Source organism: Oncorhynchus mykiss, chromosome 21 (genome assembly GCF_013265735.2).
Source record: "Oncorhynchus mykiss isolate Arlee chromosome 21, USDA_OmykA_1.1, whole genome shotgun sequence".
NCBI classification, from domain to species: domain Eukaryota; kingdom Metazoa; phylum Chordata; class Actinopteri; order Salmoniformes; family Salmonidae; genus Oncorhynchus; species Oncorhynchus mykiss.
In genome coordinates, this window is record NC_048585.1 from 20,608,375 (window position 1) to 20,630,535 (window position 22,161).

The window sequence follows — 22,161 nt, forward strand, 5'->3', positions numbered from 1 at the left end:
ATCAAAAGCCCGACCAAACTCCCCAAGGCGTACGCAAATGCTGTCTTTCAGACCTGATTTAATGAACTAGTGTCTCAAGGTGCTTTCACCAACGTCTCCTCAATTGTCTCTTCAATTAGGAGGGCTGATCTAAATTGGAAGCTTTCGAGAGAGAGCTGATAAAGGTACAGAGAGAGAGAGAGAGCGAGAGCGAGAGAGAGGGAGAGAAGGAGATGAGGAGAGAGAGATATGGAGATGACTGAGGTGCTAACAGTGTGAGGCTAGAGGGACAGGCTGCTGTCACTTGTCTGCCAGTCAGGCCTGCATGTGAGAGGGGATCAGAGGAACACAACTGGCAAGAGAGACAGGATCTAAAGTGAACAAAAAGCTGCTACTTCCAGCAAACAAGAAGGAACCAAAACAAGAGGAAATGAAAGATGGATAGGAAAGGGGAAGGGGGATACCTAGTCAGTTGCACAACTGAATGCATTCAACCGAAATGTGTCCTCCGCATTTACCCCAACCCCTCAGAGAGAGAGAGGTAACACATCTCTCCAATAGCCAGAGGCTTCCCACAGTTAATTCAAGCGTGACTTCCACCAGTCTCACAATGATGAATTCTGATCAAAACGAAGAGGGGGCGCTTCCGGAAAATGGTAATATTTCAGCTCCGCCCTAGTGTCGCCATCTCAAGTCCCCAAGTCCCTGTTGAAAATGAATATTCATAAAATATGCAAATTTGCATGAGCCAGAAACAAAACACAAACAAACATGGGCATCTTTGTTGAGTAAAGCCTTTGAATGCAGAAGACAGGAGGACTAATGGTAATGAACGGTTACAGTGTTTAACATGCTAAACTGCTGAGGCAACGCAGCTCGGGCTGCACTACAGGGGTGCATGGAGACGCTTAAAGGAAATCTTTTTACTTCGATTTTATCTGGAGAGTTGTGACGATCTACATGAGCACAAAACTGCTCATTTTTTGAGAGACATTTAGGTAGAGCAGACTTTTCTAAAACAGACATGGGATTCCCATCTGTCTTACGTCAAACAGCTCACAGCTCAACAGATATACTGGCAGTCAAGTGGAAAAAGATCTAAATATGAGATATTTGCATTGAGACGGTTTATCATCAAGAGGGGCTGTTTGTTTGGAGAGTTTATACTCTAGTGGTGGTTAATGGACTGTATGCTTTTTGCAAGGGAGAGATCCTAGGATCTTTGGATAGTGTGTGTGTGTGTGTGTGTGTTTGAAAGTGTAAGAGAGAGCGATTGATGAAGAGAAAATGGAGAGGGTTTAGGGTGTGGGATACAGAGAGTGGGTGTCTAGATGCTAAATGTAATTTGTTGAATGTAATGGAGGCATTCACGCATAATTTGATGTCTTCCATTTGAGTCTTTTCAGCTCTGATGCACTCACTGAGCCACTGCGTGTCATCGTTATTAATGTGTTTTATCATTAAACAAGCCTGTTGCCTCGGCTATGTAGATTCCTGCTCTATTCGGCACCTTGCAACGCGCACACACACACACACACACACACACACACAGTTTGTGTTCATAAGAGGATATCTCTGGAGATTGGTAGTGCGTGGCTGTTAGTTGAGATAATGAGGACGGTTTGCACACAGTCACACAATAATACAGCCACACTGTCACACAATAAATCAGTCACAAAATAATAGTCATACAGTCACACAGTCACGAAATACACTGGAAAATGGCGACAAGCCTCAATGAAGGATGGAGGATCATGACTCTCTTCCTCTGGCTGGTTGATGGAGGTTTGTTAACCATGACTTTGACTCTCTTCCTCTGGCTGGTGGAGGTTTGTTTACCATGACTTTGACTCTCTTCCTCTGGCTGGTGGAGGTTTGTTTACCATTACTATCTTCCTCTGGCTGGTGGAGGTTTGTTTACCATGACTTTGACTCTCTTCCTCTGGCTGGTGGAGGTTTGTTTACCATGACTTTGACTCTCTTCCTCTTGCTGGTGGAGGTTTGTTTACCATGACTTTGACTCTCTTCCTCTGGCTGGTGGAGGTTTGTTTACCATGACTTTGACTCTCTTCCTCTGGCTGGTGGAGGTTTGTTTACCATGACTTTGACTCTCTTCCTCTGGCTGGTGGAGGTTTGTTTACCATGACTATCTTCCTCTGGCTGGTGGAGGTTTGTTTACCATTACTATCTTCCTCTGGCTGGTGGAGGTTTGTTTACCATGACTTTGACTCTCTTCCTCTGGCTGGTGGAGGTTTGTTTACCATGACTCTCTTCCTCTGGCTGGTGGAGGTTCGTTAACCATGACTTTGACTCTCTTCCTCTGGATGGTGGAGGTTTGTTTACCATGACTTTGACTCTCTTCCTCTGGCTGGTGGAGGTTTGTTTACCATGACTTTGACTCTCTTCCTCTGGCTGGTGGAGGTTTGTTTACCATGACTTTGACTCTCTTCCTCTGGCTGGTGGAGGTTTGTTTACCATGACTATCTTCCTCTGGCTGGTGGAGGTTTGTTTACCATGACTCTCTTCCTCTGGCTGGTGTAGGTTTGTTTACCATGACTCTCTTCCTCTGGCTGGTGGAGGTTTGTTTACCATGACTCTCTTCCTCTGGCTGGTGGAGGTTTGTTTACCATGACTCTCTTCCTCTGGCTGGTGGAGGTTTGTTTACCATGACTCTCTTCCTCTGGCTGGTGGAGGTTTGTTTACCATGACTATCTTCCTCTGGCTGGTGGAGGTTTGTTTACCATGACTCTCTTCCTCTGGCTGGTGGAGGTTTGTTTACCATGACTATCTTCCTCTGGCTGGTGGAGGTTTGTTTACCATGACTTTGACTATCTTCCTCTGGCTGGTGGAGGTTTGTTTACCATTACTATCTTCCTCTGGCTGGTGGAGGTTTGTTTACCATGACTTTGACTCTCTTCCTCTGGCTGGTGGAGGTTTGTTTACCATGACTCTCTTCCTCTGGCTGGTGGAGATTTGTTTACCATGACTTTGACTCTCTTCCTCTGGCTGGTGGAGGTTTGTTTACCATGACTTTGACTCTCTTCCTCTGGCTGGTGGAGGTTTGTTTACCATGACTTTGACTCTCTTCCTCTGGCTGGTGGAGGTTTGTTTACCATGACTATCTTCCTCTGGCTGGTGGAGGTTTATTTACCATTACTATCTTCCTCTGGCTGGTGGAGGTTTGTTTACCATGACTTTGACTCTCTTCCTCTGGCTGGTGGAGGTTTGTTTACCATGACTCTCTTCCTCTGGCTGGTGGAGGTTCGTTAACCATGACTTTGACTCTCTTCCTCTGGATGGTGGAGGTTTGTTTACCATGACTTTGACTCTCTTCCTCTGGCTGGTGGAGGTTTGTTTACCATGACTTTGACTCTCTTCCTCTGGCTGGTGGAGGTTTGTTTACCATGACTTTGACTCTCTTCCTCTGGCTGGTGGAGGTTTGTTTACCATGACTATCTTCCTCTGGCTGGTGGAGGTTTGTTTACCATGACTCTCTTCCTCTGGCTGGTGTAGGTTTGTTTACCATGACTCTCTTCCTCTGGCTGGTGGAGGTTTGTTTACCATGACTCTCTTCCTCTGGCTGGTGGAGGTTTGTTTACCATGACTCTCTTCCTCTGGCTGGTGGAGGTTTGTTTACCATGACTCTCTTCCTCTGGCTGGTGGAGGTTTGTTTACCATGACTATCTTCCTCTGGCTGGTGGAGGTTTGTTTACCATGACTCTCTTCCTCTGGCTGGTGGAGGTTTGTTTACCATGACTATCTTCCTCTGGCTGGTGGAGGTTTGTTTACCATGACTTTGACTATCTTCCTCTGGCTGGTGGAGGTTTGTTTACCATTACTATCTTCCTCTGGCTGGTGGAGGTTTGTTTACCATGACTTTGACTCTCTTCCTCTGGCTGGTGGAGGTTTGTTTACCATGACTCTCTTCCTCTGGCTGGTGGAGATTTGTTTACCATGACTTTGACTCTCTTCCTCTGGCTGGTGGAGGTTTGTTTACCATGACTATCTTCCTCTGGCTGGTGGAGGTTTGTTTACCATGACTTTGACTCTCTTCCTCTGGCTGGTGGAGGTTTGTTTACCATGACTATCTTCCTCTGGCTGGTGGAGGTTCGTTAACCATGTTTTTTTCTATCAAATCAAATCAAAGTTTACTGGTCCCGTACACAGTTTTGCAGATGTTATCGCAAATGCAGTGAAAGGCTTGTGTTTCTAGCTCCAACCGTGCAGAAATGTCTAGCAATACAGTAATATCTGTTTTTCTGGGGTTTTGTGAACTTTTATGTTGTTCAGGTCATACTGTTGTTCCGGTCATACTGCATACCTGGTGGCTGTGTTTGCAACCAGTCTTACACTGCACTCCGTAGTCAATATGTTTTTCATCTGTTTAGAAATGTATCTTAAGGTGTGATGATGAAACACAAACAGGCAAACACTCAACAAGAAACACATCCTTTTAATGTACTGTGTGTCTGGATGAAGCATTTTTCTGCTCCTCTAAAAAATAATTAAAACACCTCAGAGGTGTGTATCCATATTACTTTCCCCAAGGACAAATAGAAAAATACTCAAACTTCATTTTCCCTTTCAATAAGAGTCAACAGAAAGTAATAGCTAAACCAACCAGTGAATTGTGTTCTTTTGAGATAGTCTGGCATCACGTTTTAAACTAGGGGTCACCTCATCGAGAGTGACGTGCTGACCTGATCTTACTAAGGCCTGGAGTTTCTCACAAAGTCAGGAAAGACTCCTGGCCCTCTCATAGCTCTGTACCAAGCATTAGAGGTTGTTGTACCTACTGTAGCTTTTATATTGCTAAGTAATAAGATATCACAATGAGGTCTTAAGGAGTATATAAACCCGCCAGGTGACCAGGCAGTTATAGGACGCTGTGATCTGAGCAATCTGTCATTTCCAGAACTAGGTTTAGCACCCTGGTTTAGTGTCATTGATAGCCATCTCTCTAGCCTATATAAACACCGGTACACCGTTATTGTAGGTCACCTTCTCACTAAGATAACAGAATATTGTCATGTACGCATTACATTTTGGAACAACAATACTAGGCATAGGACAGGGAAGGGAGGGAGCTACTTCTCCCTGTTCACAAGTTTGTTTAGGCCTATTTGTTTTCATAATCTGTGAGCGGCTGAGGTCGGATGAACAGCGGAAAGCTTATTTAAACCTAAAACAATGCTTTGAAGGCTATACTTATCTCAAAATATGATCCATGTATAATTGAATTCTTGCTGGTTTAAGAAAATGGGGATTTGCCTCTGAGCCTTCAGGGGGATAGAATTCAATGCATGTTTTATTTATGTATGGCTACTTACCACAGCATGCTAGTGCATGAATCCCCCTCATTTGTTAGGATATTTCCCTCTATCATACCAGTAGAGAGTTGTAATGGTTGGATTACCATATCATCTATTCCGTTCAAAATATTAAAACATGAAAAAAAGATCAAGTGTATATTTTCGTTCTTTGGAGGATGACCGTGGTCCAATATTTTGCATGTAGCTTTAGAATGCTAATACCCCCCAGTCGATTCTCTTTCTGTCTTTTCATTTATTCATTTTAACGGCTCTTTTCTTGATATGATATGAATAGAGGCTTTAACTATTGAAGCAGTATCAATGAGAGAGGGAGTGGAGCGGGAATGGAGGGGAAGGAGTTTGTGGTGAGCTCCACAAACTCGCTGAGCGCCGCCACCGCTGTTCACAGATCAATGGGGAAATGGAGTGTTTGATAGGACTAATTCTGCCTGGCTCATGGACTGTGTCTGCCACAGTGTTTCTGTCGAGGGCTGAGGAGGGCTGAGGTGCACCTGCCTGCTTGGCAGCTGGGAAACGCATGTTCTCCGTGGTCCCTAAGCCATGTCATCCTCCTCTAACAGAGTGATTGGGGTTGGGCCTCACATGCCTACCCAGCACTCCACACTGTGATCTTCCCGGCAGATCCACAGGAAATAATCCCACTTCATTGTGACAGATAGGAGTGATGACTCATCGTATTAGGCCTTCTCATTTGGCTTCCAGTGGTATTCAAATTTTTTCAGTTTGGACCCCATTTTTTCCCACCAGAATTTCTGGGGACCCTACTTTTTTTCACAATAATTTCTCGCATCCCCACCCATCACAAATCTAATGACAACCTTTGAAGTGGTAAATTGACATTTTTTACATCAACACATCACCTTAAATTCTTATTGAAGTGAAAAGTAACCAATAAATATTGTGAAGTTGACCATGCATTTGGATTTAGCTTTTGCAACAATGCAGATCTACAGACTGGAATCAAATAAATCTCTACCCAAAGAAAACACAGGCTTCAATCATGCCTGTAAACCTGGCAGTAGTGCTGAACCAGTAGTGCTTTGAGGTCGGTTTGGTTTCGGTTAGATTATTAAAAAATTAAAATGTTTTCGATTTCGGTTTCGATTATTTGTGTTGAATGCTGTAACAACACAGAATAAAACAATGAATACAAGTCCCATGATGGTAGTGGCTGCCCATTACTACTTATTAACCATCATTTATTCACATTACTTTACTTTAATAAAATATTTAAATTGTTGTGTATATTACATTTGTTTTATTTGATTACTTTCTTAATTCATTCCAAGTCATCATTTAATCTCTATAGAGCTATGCTATAGACAGCCTATGCTGTCTGACAAAAATCACAATTTTGTAGTTCTTCAAAGTAAGTAACGCATGCTTTTATGACTGCTGAATACCAACTATCAATTACTTTGATCATGTATTTTTAGGTAGAGATACCTGGTAAAGCAGCAGCTGATCTCTACATCCCCTCACGATACCGCATTCTTGTCTCCTCTGTAGCAGGCATAAAGAAACATACATAGTTTCATACTGTACTGTCTTTGGAAACACAGGCCGGACAATTACATTATGGTCATTGTAGTTAATTACCATGCTGTATGCACTAAACTATGTAGAATATTGGCCTGCTGGAAACTACAACTCCCTACGACATCGCACAGTTCAGGCTGGATCTGATTAATCTATAGATATACTGTGCAATTTGACTATTGAGCTCACAGAAAAAAACTGAATGAAATAGAACTGATGTGGTTAATCGCTCAGCGCTCAGCACTAAACAGCAGCAAGCAAGCAAGCCAACCTGTTACATGGATGTCTTGTCTAACAAGCAAAGAAATTATAAGCTTCTTGTAACAATACACATTACCCAGAATGCACCACAAACCCTACCAATTACCTAATTGACAATCAACTTCAATAAAGGTATGAAAAAGGTACAAACACATTGAGGCAATATATTCCACATGATAAATATCCCCACATCAATAACAGTCATTATGCTTTTCATAATAAAGAGGTGTTAATCGATGTCTGGACATACATAATCAGGCAAGACTTTTGTTTATGTGACAGAGGACATTGGACAATAGTCCCGAATACATTCACTCAATAAAATTTTATTTTTCAAATAATCTTTCTCAAAAACGTTTGTATATTTATTGTCCTATACAATAATCTGTACTCTTATTTTACGGTAAGAAAAATATATATCTATGAAAATGTACAATTTTGGCAACCCAACTGGAGGTTCACAACCCCAACTTTGAAATCCACTGTCATAGGGTGACTTGTGTCTGGTTGTGATATGAGAAGATATACATTTGAAATTATCTATGGGTGGTGGGAGGGATAGTGGGAAAAAAATTGTAACTTTATTCCCAAATACAAGTTAAATATCATACGATAACCTGGGTATGGTACAGTATGCATGGTGTGTACAGTATCTGAGAACTCAGGTATTATCGATCAACTCTGTAGTAGTAGGGCGGTAGGTAGCATAGTAGATACAGCGCTGGGCCAGTAACCAAAAGGTTGCTGGTTTGAATACCAGAGCCAACAAGGTGTAAAATCTATGTGCCCTTGAGCAATGCACTTAAGCCTAATTTGGTCCAGGGGCACTGTACTAGTATGGCTGACCCTGTAAAACAACACATTTCACTGCACCTATCTGGTGTATGTGACAATAAAAACATCTTTATTTTTACAATGGAAATCCAGGTTACAATGAAGATGCACAGGTAGCATCTAAAAGTCAAGTGTACTGAACCAATCCATTCATCCATTATGGAAAGTGTTGTCATGCTCTGAGAGACAGAAAGGGATTCGGTATAAATATTTCATGCACAGCACCAGTGAGTGAAAGGAGGAACACTTGATTCCATTGCAATGAGGGAAACCCTGTAGTCTACCCCTCAGCAAACTATTCTGTCTGAACATACTGTACTGAACGCTGCAGGAGGTTGATATCCCTCTTTAACCTGTAGCCCTCCTCAACTACACCTGGACCTGGACTGGAACTCATCTGCAGACTGCTTATGAATCATTAAAGGGAAAGACTTCTCCTTTGAGAAGTCACAATGCTGTAGCTTCCAAACTCCTGGTTGCAAACCAGAAGTACAATTGGGGAATTTCTCAGAAAACACTTTAGACTTTGCAGGTTGTCTATTTTTAGAAACGATCAAAGGTGTTGGACCAACAAGATTTGTCTTGGAATAGAGAGAAGAATGGACCATTGGCTGAACAATTTGACTGACAACAAAACTGCTTCTGGCAAGAAAACAGTCTGTTTAAAGGGGTTCTCAAATCAAATCAAATGTTATTCTGCCTCTCAGTTAAAGTGGGTATGCCGTATGCTTCCACTGTTGAGGGTTCAAGCCCTGTATTGTAAGGGTTCAGATGAGTTCAACTCAGAGTAGACTCATTATATATAGATGCACTGAGAGCAGAAGTGAATTCAACACTCTATTAATAAAGGTTAATAATACAATAAAGGAGAGAGTTTGAATGCCATCTTTTTAAATTGATTATCACCTTGCCTACATGGCTAATAGACGTGGGGTGCATCAACTTCTGCAAAGTCTCAAGCTGGAGAGGACTAACAATACAGGGCCAAGTGCGCCAGGGCGGCGGTAAGAGCCATGTCAGCTCATGATTAATTAAAATTGACGAATGTAAATGATTTCCCCGCCAGGCTGTACCTTTTGCAGTAATTTGGGCACAGTGGAGCATTTTGTCATCCAAGACGCTCGGTAATTGTTTAAATCTCACGCTGATTCCCCTTCTGTGGGTTTTAGGGTATCTCCAAAATAAACAGGGGGAAAGTGAAAGAAGGAATGAATGAGAAACGGGGATGGTGCGCTAATTCCACCACCCAGAGTTCCCAAGCACAGCAGCACCCGCGATTAGAATGGTGGTTCTCTTTATTGGGCCGCTGGAAAACCGGAGAGCACCTGGAGGGGAAACAATTAGTCTATTCATAAAGAACATGCAAAAAAAGGTTTATTTCTATTCCCAAATCGTCTGTATCATTGTCTGACAGCAGATAATTTCCCCATGTCATCATACACGTCTGTAGACACGAGCACAGCGCAGCACACAGCAGGCCATTGTAGCAGATAACAACCATTTATTCCACAAATAGCCTGAGCTTGCCTTCACCTGTAACTGTAAACCATACATGTAAGTAGGGGCATGCTGTGGTTCTTTGTCAAGTCTGCCCCTTCGTCTGAAGAAGTGAGAGGGTGGTGAAGGGGAGGCCTTCAATGGAATGTCTCCCACATAGTTACATAGGCTGCTGTACTTGTTATTCCTCAGTGCCTGTTCTCCCTCTCTCCTAGCATGTCAGGACAGCAGCAGTGGACGCTTCTGGCCGTCATGGCCCTCTTGGTCCTCACAGTGACAGCAGGCGAGGGGGGGATAGCTGAGAAACAAGGTGAGAAACACCGGCAGATTGGTAGCAGTCAGACAGTTGATATGTGGATGGAGGGGGATCTCCTATTACAGTACCTGCTACAAGGTATGAATGGTAATTTGATGTAAAGCTCAAATCAGGTCAGATTTGTGCATAAATACACTTTAAGCAGGGGGGCTCACTGCAGACTCACAATGACAGACGCACATCTCGGTGCTTTATATATTTGAATACTTTGACCTTTCACAGTGGTAGTGTAGCTCTAGCCTGGCCTAATTACAGCCCACATAATTATGTTCCAGACTTAACTGCAGTATAAGGTTGGTGTGTGTGTGCGACCCTGCAGGGAAGAAGGATCGTAAGTCGGACTGTGGGGAGTGGCAGTGGAGTGTGTGCGTGGCCAACGAGGGTGACTGCGGCCTGGGCACCAGGGAGGGCACACGCACTGGCACCGACTGCAAGCAGACCATCAAGACCCAGCGCTGCAAGATCCCCTGTAACTGGAAGAAGCAGTTTGGAGGTGTGTGAGTGTGGTCATGGGGAGCGGACTCACATTTACAATTCAGCACGAACTTGACTGGTCTAGGGATTTTATGTCTTTTTGTTTTGGTAATATTTTTTGTTGTGTATCCATGTCCATTAAAGGGAAACCATGCTGCTACTCAATGGAGTAGGATATTCAGTTGGGTTTCCAATTCAGTCTTCATGAATGGACATTCCCAGATAATGATTGCCTGGTTCAGGAAATTACAGCCTGGGTATATACAGCAGAGATGTGAGTCATGTCCAAACAGAGCATGGGCTACCTGCCACTTTCCCTACTAGCTTCCTCCTGATTCAGCTCACACCCAGGCTTGAACCCAAAATCTCTGCTTTGCTAGCACACGTGACTGCCCACCTGAAGCATCTTACCAGTCAGCGCCACATGAAAAGCTAGCAAGTGGGGACACTTCAGGCTGAGGAGTAAGGTTCACACATGCCCATATGCTACACGTGTTCACTGCCAAATAATAGGTACAGAGGCACACACTTTTAGAGCACTCTGTTTTGAAGATCCCTGTAGAATTCCCAGAACAATGGTCCTGTCAACCCCCCCCCCCCCCCCCCCCCCCCCCCCCCCGCTCCGCTCCCCTCAGCCGAGTGCCCTGGGATTTCAGAGCCAGGTGACAGCGGCCCAAGCTTTTCTCTGAGAGAAATAGGGAAACGAGTGTCACAGCCAAGAGGGAGCTACGCCAGAGTCCAACAAAAGGACGTGAGAGAGGGATGGAGGGATGACAAACACAAACACGCACACACACACGAATGCGGACACACATTCTTACACACAAGAACGGGGCATGGCTAACCTTTCCTGGAACAGCCCTGCATCCTTGGGGGAGGAGTTTAAAGAGGACTCTGAATAAATTGTAAAATAAGATCCTTAATGAAATCCAGTCTGTAGACTGCTTAAACGTTTTCTTTCCACAAAGAGAATAAAATATCAAGTGAAAGAGTGGAGGCCCCCTTTGAAAGGCAGAGAACGTCAGACAGTCTGTGTATGGGAAAGACAGATGGAGTCTTCAGAGTGGAGAAACTGGGCAAAATGGAGCATAAAGGAGACAATCCGGTCTTGGCAGGGAAAGCCATACATTGGCTAATAACACGGTGCACCAGTTGGTGGTTGATAAAGAAAGTCCTGGGGCTGAGAATAGTTGGAATGTAATTATTTTTGCAAATATTACCGGTTCTGGTGTTTTTGAGTAGAAGATCAGATTATTTAACGGATAAAACTAAAATAAATCAGACATTTTATGAAAAAATCCCTTTTCCAGTAAAAGAAAGGATGTTCCACAACAGCAGCTCTCTGAGCTTGAGGGTCCAGGTCTTAATTGCTGATTCTAGGCAGAAAAATGTAATTACATTTCATGTTTTACTTGATCAGTTGTATTCAACCTATGGGATGTCTTCTGGGTGCTACAATCACCATAATACAAGCAGCCTGGACTTATGGGTAGACGTATCATAGTAAATACCAATCTGGGACAGTCAAATTAGTATGATATGGTATGTATTCATTTGTGGAAGTTCATCATCCATTTTGTATTATATGTTACAAATAAAAAATCTTATGATATGTTACAATTGAAATTCATATAATATATTACAAATCTGCAATACATCTGATATGTTATAAATTCCAATTTGTTGTGAATGTTAGCTAGGTGGCTAAATGGCTAACGCTAACATTAGCTAGGTGGCTAACATTAGCGAGGCTAGGGTTTAGGGTTAGGGTTAAGGATATGGTTAGTAGTTAGGTGAAAGGGTTAAGGTCAGGGTTAGGGGAAGGATTTTCTAACTTGAAGTACAGTGGGGAGAACAAGTATTTGATATATTGCCGATTTTGCAGGGTTTCCTATTTACAAAGCATGTAGAGGTCTATAATTTTATTTTATCATAGGTACACTTCAACTGTGAGAGACGGAATCTAAAACAAAAATCCAGAAAATCACATTATGATTTTTAAGTAATTAATTTGCATTTTATTACATGACGTAAGTATTTGATACATCAGAAAAGCAGAACTTAATATTTGGTACAGAAACCTTTGTTTGCAATTACAGGGATCATACGTTTCCTGTAGTTCTTGACCAGGTTTGCACACACTGCAGCAGGGATTTTGGCCCACTCCTCCATACAGACCAGACCAGTAAACAGCGTTGTCCGTGATCTTCAGTTTCTTGGCAGTTTCTCGCATGGGATAGCATTCATTTCTCAGAACAAGAATAGACTGATGAGTTTCAGAAGAAATGTCTTTGTTTCTGGCCATTTTGAGCCTGTAATTGAACCCACAAATGCTGATGCACCAGACACTCAACTAGTCTGAAGAAGGACAGTTGTATTGCTTCTTTAATCAGAACATACGTTTTCAGCTGTGCTAACATAATTGCAAAAGGGTTTTCTAGTGATCAATTAGCCTTTTAAAATGATAAACTTGGATTATTTAACACAACGTGTTAAATAACACAAGAGTGATGGTTGCTGATAATGGGCCTCTGTACGCGAATGTAGATATTCCATAAAAAATCTGCTGTTTCCAGCTGCAATAGTCCTTTACAACATTAACAATGTCTACGCTGTATTTCTGATCAAATTGGATGGACAAAAAATGTGCTTTTCTTTCAAAAACAAGGACATTTCTAATTGACCCCAAACTTTTGAACGGCAGTGTTTATACAGTAGGTATGTCTGTGGCTGTAACAATCCTGTAAAATGTGTGTTTTGTATTGAACATGTATCTCTGTTGTAACCATATCTCTGTAGGTGAATGCAAGTTTGACTTCCAGGCCTGGGGAGAGTGTGACTTGGTGACAGGGAAGAAGAACCGGACTGGGGTGCTGAAACGCGCTCTCATGGATGCCACCTGTCCTAACACAGTGAGCGCCACCAAGCCCTGCGGCAAGATCCCCAAGACCAAGCTGCAAGGTAGGCTGAGGGGGAGTGTCGGAGAGCTTATCAGCAAAGCCATAGATTTACATACAGTGCCTTGCGAAAGTATTCGGCCCCCTTGAACTTTGCGACCTTTTGCCACATTTCAGGCTTCAAACATAAAGATATAAAACTGTATTTTTTTGTGAAGAATCAACAACAAGTGGGACACAATCATGAAGTGGAACGACATTTATTGGATATTTCAAACTTTTTTAACAAATCAAAAACTGAAAAATTGGGCGTGCAAAATGATTCAGCCCCCTTAAGTTAATACTTTGTAGCGCCACCTTTTGCAAAAAAGTTTGAAATATCCAATAAATGTCGTTCCACTTCATGATTGTGTCCCACTTGTTGTTGATTCTTCACAAAAAAATACAGTTTTATATCTTTATGTTTGAAGCCTGAAATGTGGCAAAAGGTCGCAAAGTTCAAGGGGGCCGAATACTTTCGCAAGGCACTGTATATAGTACCTATATGTCTTTACCAGTAGTGTATATCCTGAGGGGTTTGAATGGTAAGATAAACCACTGCAAAGGGAACACATGTTTAGTGAATGTTTAACTTACAATACCAGGAAATAGTGTAGGTACCAGTCAATATATTACTAGTCTAAAAATGTATACAGTACCAGTCAAAAGTTTGGACACACCTACTCGTTCAAGGGGTTTTCTTTATTTTTTATATTTTCTATATTGTACAATAATAGTTAAGACATCAGCACTATGAAATAACACATATGGAATCATGTAGTAACCATAAAAAGTGTTAAATAAATGAAAATATATGATATATTTTAGATTCTTCAAAGTAGCCAGCCTTGATGACAGCTTTGCACACTCTTGGCATTCTCTCAACCACCTTTACTTGGAATGCTTTTCCAACAGTCTTGAAGCAGTTCCCACATATTCTGAGCACTTGTTGGCTTCTTTTCCACTCTGCGGTCCAACTCATCCCAAACCATCTCAATTGGGTTGAGGTCGGGTGATTGTGGAGGCCAGGTCATCTGATGCAGCACTCCATCACTCTCCTTCTTGGTCAAATAGCCCTTACACAGCCTGGAGGTGTTATTTTACAATGATGGCCTACCGCGGACAAACCCTCCCCTAACCTGGATAACTCTGAGCTCCGTCCTATGGGACTCCCGATCACGGCCGGATGTGATACAGCCCGGGATCAAACCAATGTATGTAGTGACGCCTCTTGCACTGAGATGCAGTGCCTTAGACTCTGTGCCACTCGGGAGCCCCTATCCCCTGCAGCCGAGGTAACTCTGGGTCTTCCTTTCCTGTTGCGGCCCTCATGAGAGCCAGTTTTATCATAGCGCTTGATGGTTTTTATGTCTGCACTTGAAGAAACTTTCAAAGTTCTTGAAATGTTCCTTATTGACTGACCTTGAAATAATGATGGACTGTAATTTCTCTTTGCTTATTTGAGCTGTTCTTGCCATAATATGGACTTGGTCTTTTACCAAATAGTGCTATCTTCTGTATACCACCCCTACCTTGTCACAACCCAACAGATTGGCTCAAATGCATTAAGAAGGAAAGAAATTCAGCAAATTCACTTTTTACAAGGCACACCTGTTAATTGAAATGCATTCCAGGTGACTACTGGTTGAGAGAATGCAAAGCTGTCATCAAGGCAAAGGGTGGCTACTTTGAAGAATCTCAAATATAAAATATATTTTGATTTGTTTAACACTTTTTTGGTTACTACATGATTCCATATGTGTTATTTCATCGTTTTGATGTCTTCGCTATTATTCTACAATGTAGAAAATATTCGAAATAAAGAAAAACCCTTGAATGAGTAGGCGTGTCCAAACTTTTGACTGGTACTGTACATGGTTGGTTGAGGACAAAACACAAAGTTAAAGGATCCATTTTAAACACAATAGTCAATACATTGGAGAGTGAATCTCCATAAATGTGCGGAAGCGTTGGAAGATGATATTACGTTTGGTTAATTAAACCGTCAGAAAAGGACAATTTTCACCTGCTCCCTTTATGCTTCATATTTAAAGCACGTTGCCGCTTTCAGTCCACATTTTTCATCCTTTAACCTTGCTAACGTATATTTATTAGCATATTATTTGGCAGTACTTTCACAGCTCACACCGATGACATCCTGCTGAAGACTCCACATCCTCTGAATGATTCATTCTGCGATAGTACTAGACTTGTCAGAGATTCATGTTTAATCCAGCTCCACTATGGTGGAATTAGCCCCTTCACTGAGGCTAAAAAGTTCAGTCGGAGTGAGTCTTCAACTCGGGTGAACTAAGGTAAATACAAGTGTTGAGCAGTACAAGTTTGAAAATGTAATGCTGCATTCTCTCAGTAACTGCCAGTAGGCATCTAGACTCATCCATTTAAAGAAGACAATATGAGACGTCAAGAAACATCGATTTTTCTCTTTCAATTACGTAAAGCAGTGAGACTGAGATGGTCACCGAACATGACATAGAGGATTGCAGATTGTGGTTTTAGTTGGCAATTCGCCCAACAGACATTATAGATGTCTAATGTATTTCGTTTTGGTTAATTTCACCTGTCTGATACAATGAACTAGATGAGTATCTTAATAGAATGAAAGTGCATATTCAATATTTAGGTCAGTCACAGTTAGCCCGGTTTGTCTAACGACTTCATTCAATGCGCTGATGAACATTGGCATTCATCATTCATCAAACCGTGTTTAAGATAACACATTTTTTGCCATTCAGTTTGTTACAGTGAGGGAAAAAAGTATTTGATCCCCTGCTGATTTTGTATGTTTGCCCACTGACAAAGAAATGATCAGTCTATAATTTTAATGGTAGGTTTATTTGAACAGTGAGAGACAGAATAACAACCAAACAATTCAGAAAAACGCATGTCAAAAATGTTATAAATTGATTTGCATTTTAATGAGGGAAATAAGTATTTGACCCCTCTGCAAAACATGACTTAGTACTTGGTGGCAAAACCCTTGTTGGCAATCTCAGAGGTCAGACGTTTCTTGTAGTTGGCCACCAGGTTTGCACACATCTCAGAAGGGATTTTGTCCCACTCCTCTTTGCAGATCTTCTCCGAGTCATTAAGGTTTCGAGGCTGATGTTTAGCAACTCAAACCTTCAGCTCCCTCCACAGATTTTCTATGGGATTAAAGTCTGGAGGCTGGCTAGGCCACTACAGGACCTTAATGTGCTTCTTCTTGAGCCACTCCTTTGTTGCCTTGGCCGTGTGTTTTGGGTCATTGTCATGCTGGAATAACCATCCACGACCCATTTTCAATGCCCTGGCTGAGGGAAGGAGGTTCTCACCCAAGATTTAACGGTAGATGGCCCTGTCAATCGTCCCTTTGATGCGGTGAAGTTGTCCTGTCCCCTTAGCAGAAAAACACCCACAAAGCATAATGTTCCCACCTCTAAGTTTGACGGTGGGGATGATGTTCTTGGGGTCATAGGCAGCATCCTCCTCCTCCAAACACGGCGAGTTGAGTTGATGCCAAAGAGCTCCATTTTGGTCTCATCTGACCACAACACTTTCACCCAGTTGTCCTCTGAATCATTCAGATGTTCATTGGCAAACTTCAGATGGGCATGTATATGTGCTTTCTTGAGCAGGGGGACCTTGCCGGCGCTGCAGTAGTGTGTTACCAATTGTTTTCTTGGTGACTATGATCCCGGCTGCCTTGACATCATTGACAAGATCCTCCCTTGTAGTTCTAGGCTGATTCCTCACCGTTCTCATGATCATTGCAACTCCAGGAGGTGAGATCTTGCATGGAGCCCCAGGCCGAGGGAGATTGACAGTTATTTTGTGTTTCTTCCATTTGCGAATAACCAAGTGTTGTCACCTACTCACCAAGCTGCTTGGCAATGATCTTGTAGCCCATTCCAGCCTTGTGTAGGTCTACAATCTTGTCCCTGACATTCTTGGAGAGCTCTTTGGTCTTGGCCATAGTGGAGAGTTTGGAATCTGATTGATTGATTGCTTCTGTGGACAGGTGTCTTTTATACAGGTAACAAACTGAGATTAGGAGCACTCCCTTTAAGAGTGCGCGCCTAATCTCAGCTCGTTACCTGGATAAAAGACACCTGGGAGGCAAAAATCTTTCTGATTGAGAGGGGGTCAAATACTTAATTCCCTCATTAAAAAGCAAATAAATGTATACAATTTTTGACATGTGTTTTTCTGGATGTTTTTGTTGTTATTCTGTCTCTCACTGTTCAGATAAACCTACCATTAAAATGATAGACTGATAATTTCTTTGTCAGTGGGCAAACGTACAAAATCAGCAGGGGATCAAATACTTTTTTCCCTCACTGTATTAGATGTATACCTCATGTCCAAACTTTACAAAATGTTCCGAAAGTAAATCAGATGAATGCTTTAGTTCAATGCTCCATCATTAATACAATGACAGAATATTACCAACATATAGAGGCCAACACACAGATTTCCATATATTTTCCCCACATAAAGGCTTTATTAACAACTCCCACTTGTCCGTTATTTAGCGGATGACTCCCACTGTTAAAACCAATCAAGTGAGAGCAGAAGTTAGAATAGAATGAATGCTGCATGATGTTGCCAGTAAAGGACTCATGGGGCTAGTGTGTACATTATGTCCAATCTGACTGCGTTTTGAGAAGTAGGCTACTGTGGTGATATGTTGAGAGTGTGAAACTGGAATCAGCGTAGATTTGGCAGCAGCCCTGACAGTAATCTGCTGTATGAGAGGGTGTGCCAGAACAGAACAGACTCTCCAGGAGCGACTGGACCAGAGCCTCATTGTGTTTCAGGCAGGCAGCTAACGGTTAAGACAGTTTTCCTGGTCGAGGACAGATAAAAACACGCAATCCTGTCAATCTGATTGGGATTTTGGGTTCAATTCAAGTTTCCCTCGCCTCCTAATAACCTGGGAGTTAGGGAAATCAAAAAGGGTAAAAAGCTGGTAAGACAAATCTCACTGTGACGGAAAAAAACATGTCAGATTGACAGTGGAGTGGAACCCCTGGCCTGGGTAATGGTTCTCGAAAAAACTACAATATCATTCACATAAGCTGAGCAAAGCCTATTTAGGATGTCACGTGTAAGGAATCTGATCCAAATTTAAATCATATTTGTGTTGGTGTATTTCTTCGGTGGACATGTATTTCAGTGACAGAAATAGCAAGGTGACACACAGAAATAACATTACTTCTGCAGTGATTAACATTTCATGGGAATTTCTATACAGTGTGTGTGTGTGTGCGCACAAGCACATGTACAGGATTGTATAGCACTGTACCTGTATGAATGATCATATACTCCCAAATGAATCCTGTGTGATGGAGGCCAGTCCTGTTTTAAGTCGGGCCTACTGCCCTGGGGAGGGTGAGAACCACAGTGTGAAAGGAGGAGGGAGGGATGACGGTGGAGAAGAAGAATGGAGAGAGTTGAAAAGAAAGACCTGCTATCTGAGAGTATGATTTCCCATGTCTGCCATTTGACAGATAAGCCCTGGTAAGCTAAGGGGTTACTGGGAAACAGAGAGGCTGACGATGTTTGTGTGTGTGTGTGTGCGCATATGTGTATGCGCTTGCCTCTGTGTGTGTGTGTGTGTTGGAAGGGGATTCCAGGCCAGGCAGAGTCACAGAGGAGGGATCAGAGGACTTGTAATGAACCCCGACTACAGAGCGAGGGACTATCCTACTTCTGGCTGGGGCCACCATATCCGCCCAGTCATATTTACAATTCTAAACAGCCACCTTGTCTGCTGCTGCCAGGAGCGATGGAGAAAACATCTGTCAGGCCCATAGTCTTGAGGAGACAATGCTGCGAGGCAGCGAGGGAGCGATCTGAGATTCAGTGTCAGCTTCTCCCTTGTCTAACCTCAGGTAGAGATGGGCCCCACGGAATGAAATGGAAAGGCCGGAAAACAGAGAGTGACCGAAATGAAGCAGAAATGAAACGTTATGAATACCTGTCGAATTCTCCTATTCTCCTCCCTCCTTACCCAGAAGAATGAGCAGGGGATCCACAGTGGGGAGTGGAGAATGTCAGAGATGATTTGCGGGGAAACAAAAGGCTTTATAGAGATGAAAACCCTGTGGCTGCCGTCGAGGAGTTCTTTTGGGGCCGGCGATGGTTTATCATTCCCCTGAGAAGGGCTGTGTCGTTGTGTCTCTGTGTACGAGACAGCCCATTCAGACACTGAATTCAGTTTTATTGCACTCAGCCTGTTTCATGGCATCCCGGTTCAAAACATAATCTCTCAGAGCCGCTCTGATTATTATGAGTCTGTGTCAAAAGTGCGGTGGCAGAAATGAGAGCGGAGAGAGTACACAGTAATGTGCCTATGCAGCAGAAAGCACTCCGGCATGGTGAGAGCTCCAATCTCACAGACGGGGCTCGCAGAGGGAATGTGATTCTCTCTGTCTCCCTAGGGAGCCAAATGTGCTGACAAAGGCACAGGCAAAAACACAGTTAAACAAATTAAAACTGGCCAAACAAATGGAGCGAGGAGCAATTTTCTGTGTTTTTGTATGAACACCCACATCCCAATCTCCAAACTCACAGAACTCTCTCGGCTTGTCCACAGTATGCACTGCAGAGGAGGGGCCGTGACAATTGCAATACATGTGCTTATGAGAAATGTATAGATCAGATGGCAGGTCCCTGGGGCATTGATGTCAGCATTATATTTTAGGAGGATTCTAGTGACAAACATTATGCATTTTGGTAGCACAGGCAACATCTGGTAGGCTATCACCAATCAGTTAGACACTTGCGATTCATGAGTCATCTCTAGGTCTGTACATTGGCCTGAGGCATATCGACCCTTACAACGGGTTCATTTATACCCACTTATTAATGATTTGGCAATTCTATACAAGCAAGGAATCATTACTTCTGTATTTACCGATGGATTGTATTGTTTGTTTATGAGGGATTAAAGATTAGCATCGGGATGATTTACAATAGTTTATATGCTGATTATCATCACATTCTTCACATTAATGCGCCAATGCTGATCGGATGTTTCACATAGATTATTAAAGGGCATGTGAAGGATAAGCAAATGATTCCTCAATGTTTTCATGACTTTGTTAATGTTTAATGCTGATGGCTTATTGTACTGTGTATGACTTGGCATGGTACAGTATATGACTTGGCTTCGTACAGTACATGACTTGGCTTGGTACAGTACATGACTTGGCTTGGTACAGTACATGACTTGGCACAGTATATGACTTGGCTTGGTACAGTATATGACTTGGCTTGGTACTGTATATGACTTGGCTTGGTACAGTATATGACTTGGCTTGGTACAGTATATGACTTGGCTTGGTACAGTTTATGACTTGGCTTGGTACTGTATATGACTTGGTTTGGTACTGTATATGACTTGGCATGGTACTGTATATGACTTGGCTTGGTACAGTACATGACTTGGCTTGGTACAGTACATGACTTGGCTTGGTACAGTATATGACTTGGCTTGGTACAGTTTATGACTTGGCTTGGTACAGTACATGACTTGGCTTGGTACAGTACATGACTTGGCTTGGTACAGTACATTACTTGGCTTGGTACTGTATATGACTTGGCTTGGTACTGTTTATGACTTGGCTTGGTACAGTATATGACTTGGCTTGGTACAGTACATGACTTGGCTTGGTACAGTACATGACTTGGCTTGGTACTGTATATGACTTGGCTTGGTACAGTAAATGACTTGGCTTGGTACAGTACATTACTTGGCTTGGTACTGTATATGACTTGGCTTGGTACTGTTTATGACTTGGCTTGGTACAGTATATGACTTGGCTTGGTACAGTACATGACTTGGCTTGGTACAGTACATGACTTGGCTTGGTACAGTATATGACTTGGCTTGGTACAGTTTATGACTTGGCTTGGTTCAGTACATGACTTGGCTTGGTACAGTACATGACTTGGCTTGGTACAGTATATGATTTGGCTTGGTACAGTACATGACTTGGCTTGGTACAGTACATGACTTGGCTTGGTACAGTATATGATTTGGCTTGGTACAGTTTATGACTTGGCTTGGTACAGTACATGACTTGGCTTGGTACAGTTTATGATTTGGCTTGGTACAGTACATGACTTGGCTTGGTACAGTACATGACTTGGCTTGGTACAGTATATGATTTGGCTTGGTACAGTACATGACTTGGCTTGGTACAGTACATGACTTGGCTTGGTACAGTATATGATTTGGCTTGGTACAGTATATGACTTGGCTTGGTACAGTATATGATTTGGCTTGGTACAGTACATGACTTGGCTTGGTACAGTACATGACTTGGCTTGGTACAGTATATGATTTGGCTTGGTACAGTTTATGACTTGGCTTGGTACAGTACATGACTTGGCTTGGTACAGTACATGACTTGGCTTGGTACAGTACATGACTTGGCTTGGTACTGCATATAGGCTAATGCTGCATTGGTGGTGAATATATCGATTAATGTGCTGTAAATTTAAATCCAGTTTGGATCGTTCTAATATGTTGCAGTGGAGCAGCAACGTACAGTAATATTGATGGAGTGTTTCAATGTTTTATGTTGAGGATGTTTTTCTCAGATTAGCTGGAGAGGATGGCAAGGCTTTCATCAACAAACTGACGTGGGAGGACCTTAAATTAGTGGCAGGTGGGAACTTGCTTTAGATCAGGTACAAAACAAACAGGTGTTGATTAGCCAGTTGACATCCACGTCTGTTACCGCCCACCAACAACATCCCACCCTGTAATCTACAATGATAGGAGCTCCTGGGGGAAACCGACTTTAGATGAGTCCTGCCTTTTCCTTGTTGTTTACTTTCCCCCTCACGCTCTTCTAAACGCAGACAGACATGCAGACATGCAAACAGGCAGACAGGCAAGCAGACAGGCAGACAGATAGATAGATAGGCAGGCAGACAGACTAGCAGACAGACACACAGACAGATAGGCAGGCAGACA

The 22,161-nt window shown here is 42.7% G+C and overlaps 1 protein-coding gene across 2 annotated transcripts in view; it reads left to right on the forward strand.

Annotated features, from left to right (window-relative positions):
• LOC110499976 (pleiotrophin-A) overlaps window positions 1-22,161 on the forward strand; it is a 44,534-nt gene that overhangs the window by 21,145 nt on the left and 1,228 nt on the right. For both annotated transcript variants that reach the window (XM_021577060.2, XM_036957225.1), the window contains 3 exons: window positions 9,659-9,753; window positions 10,079-10,252; window positions 13,033-13,194. In XM_021577060.2, coding sequence (XP_021432735.1) covers window positions 9,660-9,753; window positions 10,079-10,252; window positions 13,033-13,194 — 430 coding nt within the window. In that variant the 5' untranslated portion in view covers window position 9,659. The remainder of the gene's footprint in view (window positions 1-9,658; window positions 9,754-10,078; window positions 10,253-13,032; window positions 13,195-22,161) is intronic.